Consider the following 16,364-nt stretch of genomic DNA (forward strand, 5'->3'; position numbering starts at 1 on the left):
GGTGGCGTGAAAATGTATGCACCACTACCGCCCCTTGGGTGGGGGTGGAAAATAGGACCGAAATTAAGACGAAGCGATGACGAGGTTGTATAATCGCGAGCGCGAAAACCTGCTCGTTGGATGCGTCGATCAGTTACGAGGAAGTGAATCCGATTGCATACACATGTTTGTATGCATATATATGCCGCGGGTGGATTAATTATTTTCTCTCTTCACCCCCCATCCCCCCCGGCGCATGGAATGCATTTTTTCCGTTTGAATGAACCACTAACTCGGTGCTGCTTCTTGGCACATCTTCGTACGCGCCCCAGGTGTAGTGCAGGTGCGAAAACAACGATAGAGCAGGTATAGCAGCACCAGGTTACGAGGATAAGGCACAGCTTCTTCTGGGTGGCATTCAGTGGGTGAACTGCATCACGCGTTCATGCACGCCCACCGATCATTATGCGCTGATGGCTTCCGTGCGGATGTGCGCGCAACATTCGTACGCGCGCCATTACGTTCCAAACGGTCATGGGGCGGTAACGTAACATGGGGCGGATGATTAGAAATGGAAAAAATGCAAGGTGTTATGTGGGTTGATCTTCGGCCAGGTTGCATCGCCAGATGATTATCGAGCCACTAGTATATTGGGATGGAAATTTGGAGGTAGTTTTGTTTTTTGTAAATTACCTTCATCAAGACGGAAAACATTGTAATGTGTAGCAGCAGGAAAATTATCATTAGCGCCCGTTTCCGATGAGCACAATCGGTCAGGAATGATTGTTAGTTATGTCAAATGATTGAATAATGAGCAGAGTTTCTGTTTCACGTTAATTTATTCTTGTCGATTGGGAACTCATTACAATTCACTATTGTACAGTTGCTGTACTTGTGAATTCATTTTTATTCCGCTGTATAATCACTTCATGTTATTTTCTGTATTCTGTACAACAAAAAATACAATCGTTTTTTTAGCTTCAACAACATGGTTACAACTAGAAATTGTGTTTAAAAAATTAAGTAAAAAAGAATAATTAAGTAACTATTTATCTGTTGACAGTTACTGAACAGTGTTTTCATGACGTTTGCTAAAATGACTTTTTGAATTATTCTTTTTCATGAGTTTGATTGACATTTTATGTTCTAATGATCTCCATTCGAACTGTCATATGTCATTTGTCACTAACTGTCAATATTGTTATTTATGTCATTTACGAACTGTCAAAATTCGTCGCATACGACTTTTTTCAAAATGTTGTACGGGATTTGACAGATAAAGTAGGACGACGATTTTGGTCGTACGACTTCTGCCGTCAAGTTGAACTCGCTAGTATAAACGCAAAATTGATGTTGTTGTAAACAAATTGTTTCAATGTTGTTTTATCTGTCAATTAAAAAAAACAATCGTACGACCAAATCGGATGAGCAATGACACTCCTTCAGTTGGTCGTACGATTAAAATAGTCGTACAACTGAGCACTGCCACCAGCCTAACTGTCAAAATTGTCATTTCACTGTCATTCACTAACTGTCAAAATTAATACACTTAAATATTGCACATTTCTGACAGAGAAGGGTAAACGATGCTACTGCAAATGTTATAATTATGGTTTTATTATGTTATAATTATGGTTTTATTATGTTATAATTATGGTTTTATTATGTTATAATTATGGTTATAGTGATACAAAAAGTATCTCCCAAAAAGAATAATTTACATATTCATTATTTCAAAAACGTTTTCATCTGTTTCAATTTTTCCATCTTTGCTTATGTCAAAATGTTTGCTTGTTTTTATTTAATAAATTATTATTTCTTTCTTAGTGTTTGTTTTTTTGTCAAAATTGTTCAATATAGCTTTATTTGCACATTGAGTAATTTGAATTGTATAATTCATTACACCTATCTGTCACTTGCAAAAAAAAGCGCAATCAATCATAAAGCGTTACAACTGTCTGATTTGTTTGTTTGTGTTCCTTTTTTTGCCATTCTCAAAAACTAAAACCCCAAAGGTTACCATGCAAAAGACTTAAATGATGTAATGATTATTGTTTACAGCACCCATCCACCCACCTGTTGCGTGTGTGCCATCGTTTGTAAGTTTTTTTTCGTATTGTTTTTTTTTTTTTGTATGATTTCGATCGAACCTGCAAAGTACGCCCAGTTTCATGCAGTTAAGATGCACCGTCAGTTGGTGGCTTCATCGCTCGGTTGGTGCGGGTCTCATCATCATCACCATTGCCACACCGGTTCGGCTCCCACGCACGTGTTTTGTTCGATGCGCACTAAATCATTTCTGGTGCGGTGCAAATATTTCACTCTCCTTTGAGTGCGTAATGCAGTTCTTGCAGCAAAAAACAAAAGGAAAAAAATGGGAGAGAAAAAAAGGGCAAAGAAAGACATGCGTTTTCGTGTTAGGGTTTGTTTGATTTTAGTTGCATCATCTGCTAGCCAGTTTAGGGCGTTTTTTGTTTTACAAAACACTTGCTATAAAATGATTTATAATAAATTATTTATTTTATTTAAAAAATAATAATTTAGTATATTAAACCCCTCCCATTGTGCAATGGTTAGCCCTAGGTCTATGAAAATGTTGCATAGACATTTGTTTAATGAACATCATAAATGGAACATACAACACGACACATTTGTATGTCAAATTGACAGATGACATTTGTTTGAAATTTTCCTTATGAAATCCCGGGCCTTAGTAGTATCAATAATATTCAAACCATAAGCACTCGACTATAGGTAGGGAATGGGACAAAATAAAACAAATCTTGAAAAGTATTTTGATTGAAAAATTTAATTGAGCTTTTTTGATGAAATCGCGCAAGATTATTAAAATCCGGTTCGCTCACATTGATGGTCAGCCGGTTTAGGCTTCAGTGTGGTTTTTGTGTGATGCAAATGCTTATGTTATGGAAATGTAAGGCTAGCTTTTTTATTGACATTTTATTACGATTCCCTATTGGTGGTTGGAAAAGAAATGGCGGGAAGGTGGAAATAAGGCGTTAAACAGTTATGGACGATAAAAATGGCATTTACTGCCGGTGGTGGCCTCATCCTGTCCAGTGGCCTCCTGGTCAATGTTTATATTAGTTGTTGCACTCAAACTGCAGTTTTATCCGCCGTGCGATTGGTGTTTTTTTTAAATATATTTTCCCTTTGCGGGAATAGCGATTCCCGGTCGGTTGATAGGACCGGCTTGATAATTTGAATTTTTATTGACAAATTTTAATCGAACTCACCTTTATTAGGGGGAGGTTTCTTTCAAATCTCATACAGGTTAACCGCCCTGTAGAATACCGTTTTGCACTAAAAAAATACAATACCACCATTTAATTACTCCAATCCGAAGGATAACTATTAAAACAGCGAAACTGCAAAATTATCTTAATCTGTTAAATAACATATAAAAGCAAAAGGAATGTGTGTAAGGTAGTTTTGTTTATAGGTACACCAATGTGCAGCTTCGCTTATTCGTTTAGGAGCGCATTTTATGGCTTGAACAGATAATTAAATCGATTCCTATCGATTGCGTATTTTTATGAGCATTTTATTCTGCTTGCGAGCACTGAGAAATTAATTTTTAAAATGAGTTGGCTGCGGTAAGGGAAAGGTTCGTGAAATATTAAAAAATAAATGTTCCATTTGGGAAATTAAAAAAAAATAACTCCAAGTACCTAAAGTCCTCAAGTGCCGGTCGCTTCCCGTCACAATAAAATTACGTACGTGTTTATGCGCCAGGGTCAATCGGCAGACTACTAGAAGCGTATTTAACGAAGCTAGTCAAAACTGAGCTTTATTTTCTTATGCTATTTGTCTTCGTCTGTCTGTCAGACCACTGTTTGTTGACTAAAATATTGGCAGACAAAAGTCTTACGCTGACAAAAGACGAACGATCAAACATGGGCTGTGTGTGTTTGCGTAAACTGTCCCCAACCGTGCCATTTGTCACCAAATCCTCTGGGACGCCCCGTGCGCTGGTTCAGTGATCTTGTTGCAAAAGTAAATAGTACCGCCTTGAGGGTGTGGATTTCCGGCCCCCAAAGAAGAAGTGCTAAAAAGGGATAATAATAATCTCACTCTCGTAGTTAAACGAGATTTTTCCTCCTTTTTTTCAAACGATCTGCAAAGCTCAGTCGTCTTTATTATTTTTTTTTATATTTAAAATGTTAGCTTTTAACATGAAAAAATGAATTACTTGAACTAAAATAAAAGATTGTTTCAAAAATTCATTTTTCATTAAACTTAATTATATTTTTAAACTAATTATTTACAACACTTGGTTTTTTGTAAGGAAGCTTTTTATGGAGCTTTTATTAAAAGAATGCTTTTAAAAATGGTTTATTAAACCAAATTGCTTCCCATTTGTGCTTTTATTTGTCTTCTATTTTGTAAGGAAGCTTTTTATGGAGCTTTTATTAAAAGAAAGCTTTTAAAAATGGTTTATTAAACCAAATTGCTTTCCACGTGTGCTTTTATTTGTGTTCCATTTTGTAAGGAAGCTTTTTATGGAGCTTTTATTAAAAGAAAGCTTTTAAAAATGGTTTATTAAACCAAATTGCTTCCCACTTCTGCTTTTATTTGTATTCCATCTCTATCGCTAGTATATTGTATTATCTAATTATTTTGATGATTTCTTATTAATTTGTTTTAAATGAAACTAACTTTCCTTTGCTTGTGGACACAGTTTAAACAGTAAAAAATATCTTGTCCAATTATTACTTTCCTATTAATGCGAGAACATTATAACTCTCACTTTTTTCCTTTCTTTCTTCAATTTTTGCTAGAGCATGAGTTGTCAATGGTGCATGTGTTTTTGGGGGCCGCTCTTATGCTTCGCTAGTCGGTAAAAAAAATTAACATAAAACCATACGTCTATATCTTGGGGATGTTTTCATCCGATCTACACACACATACATACGAACAACCATACGCATACAAAAAAAGAAAAAAAGCTCCCTTCACTCTTCGCCGTATCGAAGCTTTCGGTATGCGACACACCGTTCGGAGACTGTAGTGAAATTGTTGCTTCGTCGAACACGCGCAAACACAACAACCATTTCAATGGCGGTGAATGATTAACTAATTTGGATCTTTCGTACACGTGTGTGTGTGTGCGTATACATGTAGAAACGTTCGTTGGAGGGTGTATGTGCCCAATACGCGTGCGGGTTTTTGATGTGTGGTGTACTTTCTGTATGTTTTCTGTTTGTTTTTCTTCATCGGGGTGGGATTTTTTTTCTCCTTCTCTTATGTTCCGATTTTTCAAGTTCAATGCGGATAGGAGATAGGGAAACAGCGCTCACTTTCGTTTATCGAAAATAAAACTACCAACCCTACGAGCGGTGGAATGTTCTTCGGGGATGATCAGGTTTTTTTTGGGGTTGTTCGAGGTTTTTGTTTATGGAAGTACTCTTTACGTGTGTTTTAGTGTGTAGTAGAAGTACATTTAAAACATATCTACTGTATTTGGTTCAAGTATCTTAAGATATAGAATAATAATTGAAGATTTGAGGATGTTTGTATTTTTTTCTTCATTTTGTATTTCTTTTTCATAATATTGTTCAGTTTTTTAATTTCTTTTACATCTTTTGAATGTTTTCTCGATGCGATTAGATTCGGGAAAACGTTTGATGGCAAATTTAAAGCATGTTGCAACATTCCATTCAGACACCGTTCGGAATCGAACCGAACAAAAATGAAAGTAATACACTAAACCGATTAAAATAGGCAAAACCGATTCCCGGAGAAAGTGTGTAGGTTTTTTTTTGCATCCCTTCATCGACGGTAGTGTCGGCATGCCTCCCGGTACGGTTTCGTTTGCTTTCCGAGCTTTACATCCTCGGGCATGATTACACTTATCATGCGCTTTATTGCGAAGCAGGCATGGGGGCTCGCATTTCCGAGACACGCTGGAGCCGGTGCGCAAATATCTTCCTCGATCGATTATCTCATGCCCGTGAGTACATGTACATCTGTACATCATCGCGGTGAAGTTGTTGGTGTTGGTATTTGAACGGTTTTTCGGAAAACTATATTATCGAGAATATATACTGTTATAAGACATTTTAGAAGTTAATTAAAATATCACAATACTTAAAATTACTTCAATGTATGCAGTTTGAAGAACTTACCGATTTTGGGTAAAAATTCTATCTATCGCTTCATCTCTTTTCGTCTGGAAAGTTCTTAAGATTTCCTATTCTTATGTCACTCCAATAAAGGTACAGACTAACTTAAAGATATCTTTAACCATATCCACACCAAAAGCATGTCTTAGATATGTCCAAAACTATGTGGACTTTGGAAATCCTTGTAAGAATTCGGCATATCTTCTTCAATGTCAGGATCTTTAAGAAATTTCTACTACTGAGGTTCAGATAAACCTTTCTGGAGCGTGGTTTTACTGTACACCGAAAAGATATTGGTAATTTTACATCTACATATCAAATATGGACTTTGGAAATCCTTATAAGAATTCGAAATATCCTCTTCAATGTCAGGATCTTTGAGAATTTTCTACTGGAGAGGTTCAGAAAACCCGTTCTAGAAGGTGATTTTACTGTACACTGCAAAGATCTTGGAAATTTTCCATCAAAAAACATCTGACACCGTGGTCATGCTAATAAAGTTAAAGCCTCTGGTTAGTTTTTTCAGATGTGTTTGCCAAAAACTACTCATATGCGTCGTACAATTTTACTTCACCCATAGACCATCGTACGCGCCTTTGAAGTCGATAAACAACACAATAGCAACAAGAATTTACATCTGGAATGAATTTAGAAGAAAAACAGCTTGACGAAACTGTTAACCAGCTGTCCAACGTGGAAAGTTAGGGCAAAGTGTCTGGGGGGGGGGGGGAGAAGGGGAAGAAAAAGAAAACAAGGTCATTGCTGTTACCCAACATTAGCCGAGTGTATACCTGCTCCAGCTGGAGTGAATAAACAACCATTTAAATTTGGCGCTTGGTTGAATTGCAAAACCTTGCATACAGCACGACCGAAAAAAAAGGAAAGGAAAATCTATTTCGGAAAAATCACCTTTCTTAATAAACAACGACGCTTGCGGCGGAAAACAATCTTACTTCTTCGTTCGTTCGGCTTTACGCGGTGCTAAGAGATGTGACAGAACGAACGTTCCGTTGACCTGATTGCGATACATATGGTCCGTTCGGTTTCAAGATGATTGGGGACCAACATTTAACAATTTGCCCCCCTTTTGTAGATGCAACTGTTGATGCAACATGACAAAACAAAAACTTGATGTTTACTCAAGAAAATTCGAACAAAAGGTAATCACTAGCTGACTCTGTACCATTGGAATGTTTTGCCTTAAAAAGAAGGCAACAATTGCATATTGCGAACCGAAAATTAATTTATTTTGCTGCGCGTATTTTATCAACTGCACTGTGCAATTTATTTCTCTTTACTGCAATTGAATGTTGTGATATTTTTAAACACCTCGTAACAAAAACATAAGAATACGACGTCGAACGGTCAACATCAACAAGAGTTTATTGCATTTTTTTATTTCTTTACTGCGTTTGTAAATTTTTTAAAATTATATTAAGTGCTATAATTTGATATTTTGTGTTAATAAAATTCACTCCTTTCTCTTTGCCTTCCTGTTTATTTTATTTTTTACGCAAAACCTGTTCTATTTCCATGATCGATAGTGGCAATGCATGCGCATCGTAGAATACCGCGCTAAAAGGCATTGTACTGGTGCGATCATAATCGTGCATTGCATGCCCCGATTGCCGATGAGAGCATATAAATAATGCTTGCCGCTTTCAGTGTTCGGTGCTGCTGCTGCGGGTGTAATATGCGAAACCGAACCCGGCAAGCGCTCTGGAGCTAAACACGTTGGCAGTGACGCAGTGTACCGTTTGACCAGACCCGCTAACGGACAGAATGCCACGGTCGAGTGAGGTTTAACTAGGCGGGGTTGTTGATCTGTTTGCTGTCTCTAAATAAAGTGCAACAGATGATTCACCGCTTCGGCGGCGGCTTGCACGGTTTTTTATGTTGTCACTGTCACTGCACGGACAGAGTCAAGATCTTCTTCAGAGGTGTCAGCCTTGTGTAGGAACATTATTATAAAAAACAATAAAAAGAAATACGAAACGCATCGCTAGAATCTTCGATAAAGATAGGTTAACGGCTCGTTACTTTTGTGTCACTTTAACACAACAAAGAACCGGAGAGTTCCGCGGCCTTGTGCCACGCCGCTTGGTCCAATGTACCGAAGTCCTTGGATCGAATCTCAATCAGCAAACCTACAAGAGTAATAGTAATAAAATTTAATCATGTTTGTATTTAATTTAAACATCGTGTTATTATTAATTAGCGTTTAAAAATACTTTAGTCATTAAGTAAAATCAAAATTTAAATTTCTTATTGATTGAAAGATTAACTAATTAATGTAATAATAATTGATTAATTAATATAATATAATGTTTTCGTGTAGAAGCTTTTATTTACATTAAAAATCAAGCATTCAAAGAATATATTTAAAGTTTTATTTTCACTATACACCTAAAATTTATGAATTAAAAAATTGTTAACTAAAAATCAACACAAAATATTTAATGTAAAAAAAACTCTTCAATATTTTTTTCCTATTTAAATGAATCAAAAATTACACGCGTATTTTTGTACCTTCTAATGCATGACTAAACCGTCATATTGCCGACACGCCGTTTAGTTGAACCATGTGCCAAAAGAAACACAAAATATTAACTACCAACAAAAAATAAAAGTTATTTTTCCTGCCCGTGACTCACAAAAACGTTTTCACAACCGAACATTTTTCTGTAGATATAAACTTTTTGGTGGTGAACGTCGATGACATCACATTTGGTCACACACTGTGTCGGTGAGCATAGTTCAGCTAAGCCGCACACTTAGCAGGTGTTAGTCCAAGTTTACCATCCATGCTGAAGAGCTGTTGCGCTCACTCACCTTAAAATCAGTGTTTAGTAATGTAATCTCCGGTTTCCTCAGTTGCTTCGATTGTTAACCGTACTGCGAAATATTGGCCCCCAAATCTCTCGCTAACAAATCAAAAGAAGCGAAACATCTTTATGCACGTGACCGGCCTGCTCATCCTTCTGGTGAGACGGTTCGTATAATAATTGAGTGGTGTGGCAAAATTTTATAGCAACCTCGTTATGATGAAGTGATGCAGAGCAGTAGTGTAAGGTCGTTTGTTGAACCGCGTAAAAGGTGTTTCAGCGTTGTTTGGTAGCGTTGGGCCGCCGTGTGTGACAGCCCGCCTCAAGTCACGCTCAGTTCACCGACCGAAGGACCTTAGTCGCTACAGTCTCAGCTACAGTCTGCGACATAATCATTATTGCGTCTTAATGAAACTCTTCGAAATAATAATAAAAAATGGTCTAACGATTGATCTAAACTGCCATCATCACTTCCCTCGCTCGTTTGCCCAATGTCAGCAGTGACAGTGATATCAGTTGCAATACAACGTGCGCTATCTAAATCCATAACCTTAGCCAGAGGCCACATATGGCGTATATGGTTAGGGTGGCATACCTCCTGCACATGGCATCGATCGACCCGCGATTGGTTGGAGAGGCGTTCAATGTGAAGATAACGCGCGTCCCATTATTTCCTAGCGCCCTTGTGTGGTGCGTGAATCATGCGCGTAGCCGCGAGCATTGCTTCTTCCTGGATGAAAGTACACATCAGACAAATCAATTCTTCGCCATAAAAGTTCTTTACGACCTAGTCATCGTCGTCGGTGGTCTAGAATTCTTGAAACTTTGAGAGAGTTGTCCACTTCCAAGGACGTCCTCCTTTTGTACATCACAATTTATACTATAAATTCTCCAATAAAATTTTCCAAACTAGTAAGTACACTTCAAAAGTACACAAAAGTGAAAGTACACATCAGGCAAATCAATTCTTCGCCATATAAGTTCTTTGCCACCTAGTGTCGTCGATGTCATCTGCATTGGTCTAGAATTCTTGAAACTTTGAGAGAGTTGTCCACTTTCAAGGACATCAACTTTTTGTACATCACAATTCATACTATAAATTCTCCAATAAAATTTTCCAAACTAGTAAGTACACTTCAAAGGTACACAAAAGTGAAAGTACACATCAGGCAAATCAATTCTTCGCCATATAAGTTCTTTGCCACCTAGTGTCGTCGATGTCATCTGCGTTGATCTAGAATTCTTGAAACTTTGAGAGAGTTGTCCACTTTCAAGGACATCATCTTTTTGTACATCACAGTTTATACTATAAATTCTCCAATAAAATTTTCCAAACTAGTAAGTACACTTCAAAAGTACACAGAAGTGAAAGTACACATCAGACAAATCAATTCTTCGCCATAAAAATTCTTTACAACCTAGTATCGTCGATGTCATCTGCAATGATCTAGAATTCTTGAAACTTTGAGAGAGTTGTCCACTTTCAAGGACGTCATCTTTTTCCACAAAACAGTTTTTTACTATAAATTCTCCAATAAAATATTCCAAACTAGTAAGTACACTTCAAAAGTACACAAAAGTGAAAGTACACATCAGGCAAATCAATTCTTCGCCGTAAAAGTTCTTTGCGACCTAGTGTCGTCGATGTCATCTGCAATGATCTAGAATTCTTGAAACTTTGAGAGAGTTTTCCACTTTCAAGGACGTCATCCTTTTGTACATCACACTTTTACTATAAATTCTCCAATAAAATACTTCAAACTTCAACATGTTTCCCAATATATCTACTTCCATTGCAGAATTTAATCCATCACAGACACGATGAGTGAGGAGTTCATCGTTGACCATGAGCGGGCCGCAATGGCGACAGAAATGTTTCTACATTTCTGTGCCGCAACCACAATGAAACAGATCCGGGGCCTATACTGGAACATGCTGGACACGATCGGTCTCCGGCCGGGTCCGTTGAACGAGTTCTACCCGAAGCTGAAGGCGACGATACGGGACTGGCGTGCGCAGGCACTGTTCAAGAAGTTCGATGCCCGGGCCGCCCAGAACGTGTACAGCAAGGGCAAGGCGGCCAGTAACACACGTGTGCTGATCGTCGGTGCAGGCCCGTGCGGTTTGCGTACGGCGATTGACGCTCAGCTTCTCGGTGCCAAAGTGGTAAGAACCAATATCGTTATGCATGCAGCATGCGAGATAAACCCTTCTCCTTATATACGTTACAATGTTGGTTTTTTTTGGTTCCGTTTTAGGTTGTGGTGGAAAAGCGTGACAGAATAAGCCGCAACAATGTGCTGCATCTGTGGCCGTTCATCATACACGATCTGAAAGCGCTCGGTGCGAAAAAGTTTTACGGCAAATTTTGTGCCGGCTCGATCGATCACATCTCGATACGGCAGCTGCAGTGTATACTGCTAAAGGTCGCACTGCTGCTCGGTGTCGAAATGCACGAAGGTGTATCGTTCGTGAAGGAGATCGAACCGGGCGATGGGTACGGTTGGCGCGCATCCGTCTCACCGGAGGATCATGCCGTGTCGCACTACGAGTTCGATGTGCTGATCGGTGCCGACGGGAAGCGCAACACGCTCGAGGGTTTCCAGCGCAAAGAGTTTCGCGGCAAGCTGGCGATCGCAATCACGGCCAACTTCATCAACAAGCGCACGGAGGCGGAAGCGATGGTGGAGGAAATAAGCGGTGTAGCGTTCATCTTCGATCAGCCGTTCTTCAAAGCGCTGTACGAAAAAACGGGATGCGATTTGGAAAACATCGTCTACTATAAGGACGATACGCATTACTTTGTGATGACGGCTAAAAAGCACAGCCTGCTGCACCGGGGTGTCATTATAAAGGATCTCAGCGATCCGGCCGAGCTGCTCGCACCGTCCAACGTGGACAAACCGAAGCTGTACGAGTATGCGCGTGATGCGGCCAACTTTGCCACCAAGTATCAGATGCCAAACCTCGAGTTTGCCGTCAACCATTACGGTACGCCGGATGTGGCGGTGTTTGACTTTACCTCCATCTTTGCCGCCCACAACTCGTGCAAGGTGACGGTGCGCAAAAACTATCGGCTACTGTCCTGTCTCGTAGGGGACAGTTTGCTCGAACCGTTCTGGCCGACCGGATCGGGATGTGCACGTGGGTTCCTTTCCAGCATGGATGCGGCTTACGCGATCAAGCTGTTTGCGAACCAGAAAAACAGTCTGCTGGCGACGATCGCCCAGCGTGAATCGGTGTACCGCCTGCTCGGACAAACGACGCCCGAAAATCTGAACCGCACGTTCGGTACGTACACGCTGGATCCGTCGACGCGCTACCAAAACCTCAACAAGTCATCGGTACAGATTGCCCAGGTGAAGCATCTGCTCGACACGGACGATCTAACGCTGCTGGAGCAGACGTTCTTCGATAGCAACGCTATCGCATCCAGCGTGACGCCCGCAACCGAACTGCCAGTCAAGCGCAAGCGACGCACGGTGGACGTTGTACCGCTCGGTGCGACGCTGTTGCGTTGGCTCAAGTCACAGCTGAAGGACAGCGGGTTTGTGCAGGAGCTGAACGAACCGGCCGAATGTTTCACTAACGGAAAGGTGCTATGTACGCTCATCCATCGCTACCGGCCTGATTTGGTTAATTTGGAGGAGTTGACCGACTTCAGTGCCGATGTGTGCAATGAACATGCGTTTAATATTTTCGAAAATCAGTTGGGTAAGTTAGCAACCGTCGAGTGTATCGCATGGGAAATATAAATCCAAATAATGCTTTATAATTTCCTTCCAAATTTTTTTATTTTTGGGTGAATCTTTGTAGGCATACCACGCGTAATGTCTGGTCAGGAATCAGTCACATTGGCGGGCGTCGATGCAAAGGTGTGGCTAAACTATCTCGAACAGATATGTGACGTGTTCCGTGGCGAGATACCGCACGTCAAGCACATCAAGCTGGATTACGCCGAGTTTAAGCAGAAGCAGGAATCCAATGCCGATGCGTGGGCAAAGCTGGGACGGATGGCAGCGGTACAGCGCATGGCAGCGATCGCTAGCGGCGTACGTCCACCGGCTGGTGATCACGGTCCGAAAGATACCGTCCCGGTTGCAACCTCGTCCGCAGCGTTCGGTACGCGTGGCAATGCGAAAAATTACTACCATCCGAATGCCGAGGAGGAACGCTACAAGCGTGGCCATGTCGCGTCGCCACAGAACGATACGATGCGGCGTATGCGCAAACGTCGCAGCAACGAGAAGTCCGGCAATATCGTAAGTATCGATAGCGTGCGGATATTTCTCATCTCCATCTGTCTTAGTTACCTTGCATTCACGCCACCGTTCACGCGCCTGATCGGGTACAGTCGGTTCCTGCAGCACCAATCCTAGCCACAACGTTCGAACGGCTTCGATAATACTGTGACGGCAACCAGACTGGTATCGATTGGCGTTAAAAAAAGAAACGTTCGTTACCGGGCGTAAAGTAGTTAGAAGGATAATATGATCACATTGCGCCTCATTCACTATCAACTGCATCATCGTCCATAAGTCGTGCGAATTATTCGTGCCGACCGAAAATAGTATTTCTCAATGAAACATTTTCTTTTTTTACTAACAATGTATTTTATTTTGTGTATAAATTTATTATTATTTGCTCATTTATTTGTAATTATGCATTTTTGTTTTCTCGTTTTGCTGTTATCTTTTCTGAACAAAAATTTTACTTAATTTTTGTAATTTTAAAATAGCAAAAATTATATTTATAAATGTTGATAGACACTTGTGAGCTACGTTTATGCATATTTATATGTTTTTTCTTCTTTTATTTGGTACTTAATTATTTGTTTCTTTTCTGTTTTTTTTTATATCAATTTTCCTTTACTGGACGATGAATGCGTTGATTAGTCGTTGATTATTATAGAATATTGCACATAATGTATGTTTAAATGTTACATATTGTTTTTCATCCATAATTTCATAACATTTTATTATTATATGATGCGTATTGCTTTGAAGAGCATTATTTTATAGTAGTTAAGTTACAACAACAAAACGATTTTAGTTACCCCCGCTTGTACAGTAGCGCATAACAAATGTATATCATTCCGTGATCGATTAACACATCTTTTTTTTTGCATGTTTATTTGTCACAATCGTCGTGTCCGTTGTTTCCAATCGCCAAAAAATGGATACCTCATTCGTTCCGTACATCAGATTTAAAAAAAAACACACAAAAACCGAAATTATTTAATTTAATTTGTTGTGTAGCGTGCTGTGTTGCGTCACACCGGGTTGTATCATAACTGTTGTCGCTTGGTTTTTTTTTTATATTTTATTTCCATTGTTAAGCTTCTACTTATATAGCGGTTGTTTCGGTTTCGTGTAATGTTTTTTTTCTTCTTTTATTTTTGTACTATTTTTGCCTCATTCTTTTGTTTCGATTTCGAACATCATTGCATGTAATAAATTGTGTATAGTTACAGTATAAAATAGAAAATGGAAACCAAATTCGTAATATAAAACAATGCAATAGTCAAACCACCATAATTTAATAAACTTTCATATTCGCTCAAATCATCCATAAAGCCTACTAATGTTATTCTTCCGTGTCCATTATTCGGTATACCGTATCTTCACCGTATTCAGTTGTAACGTTCACTATTGCACATCACACTACCACCATTCTGTCTTACTCACTCACTCACAAACAATTAATACGCTCTCACATACATTTGTCTCGTATTATGTATTAGATACAGCTGTATAGTGTTTAGTAATGTAATGTAGTAAACCGTGAAACAAAATCTGTGATTTCGTACTATTTCGGTTCGGTACTCTTCAACGCGCAATCGTATCCTTGTATCCGCCTAAACCTTGCTGAGTTGTTGGCAGGGCAATATGAAATCTTCTTCCAAATATCGTATCATCAAAAACAAATAAATTCCAGTATGGTGTGTCCTGTTTCGCGTTCGCAGTTTTGCAATATCCATTCATCTTGGTCATCGCCTCGCTTTGGCCGTCCTTATTTTTCTTCCCGTTTTTTCTTCTTCTTCTTTCCTATCTCAAAACCACACTACAGGAGGAGCGGACACGCCGGCTGCAGGAGATAGAGGCGAATCGGCTCGATCGCCAGTCGAAGCGCCGGGAGCAGCGTGCCCAGCAAACGCACAACTTCTATAAGAGTATCCACATGCTGCAGGCTAACACGTTCCTACGCGAAAGCGATAATGCCGGTGCGTTCGAAGATTATTCGCTCTACATGTATCGTCAGTCGGCGCCAGAATTTAACGATCGTGTACGGGAGCTCGAGCTGAAGCTGCGCTATCCCGTAAGCCCCCATTTTCTTCGGATGCTGTTTGACGTGTTTCCTTTACACGTGGTTGTTAACCTTCCGTTTTTTTTTATTTTGGAATGATTTTTGGAAGGCTTCCGCAAAACCATTGTCTAACAATGCTGCGCTCTCGGAACACACAAATAAAATGGCTGCCGTGTTAGTGTACCTTCTGCTGATCTTAATTAGTTTGTGTCCACCTAATCTGCGTTGCATCCCGTGAATATTACCAGCTGAACAGCGTGTTTTCTTGCAAAACAAACACAATCCTCTGAACGTTTTGTTTTGTGTGTGATGTTTTCTACTGTTTTTTTTTGTGATCTGTTTGTGTTTCTTCTAACAACATGCTCTGTGTCGTTTTGCTGTTGCCGATTGTTAAGATCTCTGATGTGGAATTGAAGATCTCTGAATTGGAAAATTGATGTCAAATGTTAAGAATTTAAAAACAAAGAAACTCGTCGTATTTGAAAAGCATTTTAATAACGCTTTATGGAGCAAAATCTACAATAGGACCGCAATTATTTGCTCTCAATGTCTAAATAAACTGTACCGATAAGTTATTAGTGCAAAATGATTCTTTTCCTTACATACACTAATATTGTTCTACCTTCTTTCCAGCGTTATCTGTCACTAAACACCTCCCTAATAAAAAAAATATATGAAGAAACGCATGCTTTTTCATCTACAATAATAATAACCGGAAGAATGCTAAAACTTTTCTTTATGTTTTTAGATATCCTTTATCATTTCCTTGCATGCTATGTATGTCTACAGTCCCATCCCATTTGTTGACGGTTGCTAAGTATATTCGCTAAGTATATGTGGTGGCAAATAGAAAAAAAAACATGAACATTAATGGTGCTTCTGGTAATGTAGCGAAAATATGATGTGTACTTAATTCGCACACCCCTACACAAAACCACACGAACACACCCGTCCCCCATACACTAGTTGATGCACATATGTTAATAGACGCGATATTATGTAAAACTTGTATGCAACGCAATACCATCCACATTGAAACTTCAGAACATCAACATTTCCAGTACAGTACAAAGGCTTCCAGCCTCGGTTTCACACCGAACTAACTAAATCA

General features: G+C 39.4%; 1 protein-coding gene across 7 annotated transcripts in view; it reads left to right on the forward strand.

Moving 5' to 3' along the window:
- LOC125766470 (F-actin-monooxygenase Mical) overlaps positions 1–16,364 on the forward strand; it is a 61,762-nt gene that overhangs the window by 25,483 nt on the left and 19,915 nt on the right. For 5 of the 7 annotated variants that reach the window (XM_049432493.1, XM_049432474.1, XM_049432485.1 and 2 more), the window contains 4 exons: positions 10,747–11,113; positions 11,206–12,661; positions 12,764–13,209; positions 15,017–15,265. In XM_049432493.1, coding sequence (XP_049288450.1) covers positions 10,769–11,113; positions 11,206–12,661; positions 12,764–13,209; positions 15,017–15,265 — 2,496 coding nt within the window. In that variant the 5' untranslated portion in view covers positions 10,747–10,768. Of the gene's footprint in view, positions 1–8,636; positions 9,115–10,746; positions 11,114–11,205; positions 12,662–12,763; positions 13,210–15,016; positions 15,266–16,364 lie in introns of those variants that run through there. The other 2 variants (XM_049432501.1, XM_049432510.1) reach the window with 2 other exon arrangements.

The sequence above is a fragment of the Anopheles funestus genome, chromosome X, assembly GCF_943734845.2.
Source record: "Anopheles funestus chromosome X, idAnoFuneDA-416_04, whole genome shotgun sequence".
Taxonomy (NCBI): Eukaryota; Metazoa; Arthropoda; class Insecta; order Diptera; family Culicidae; genus Anopheles; species Anopheles funestus.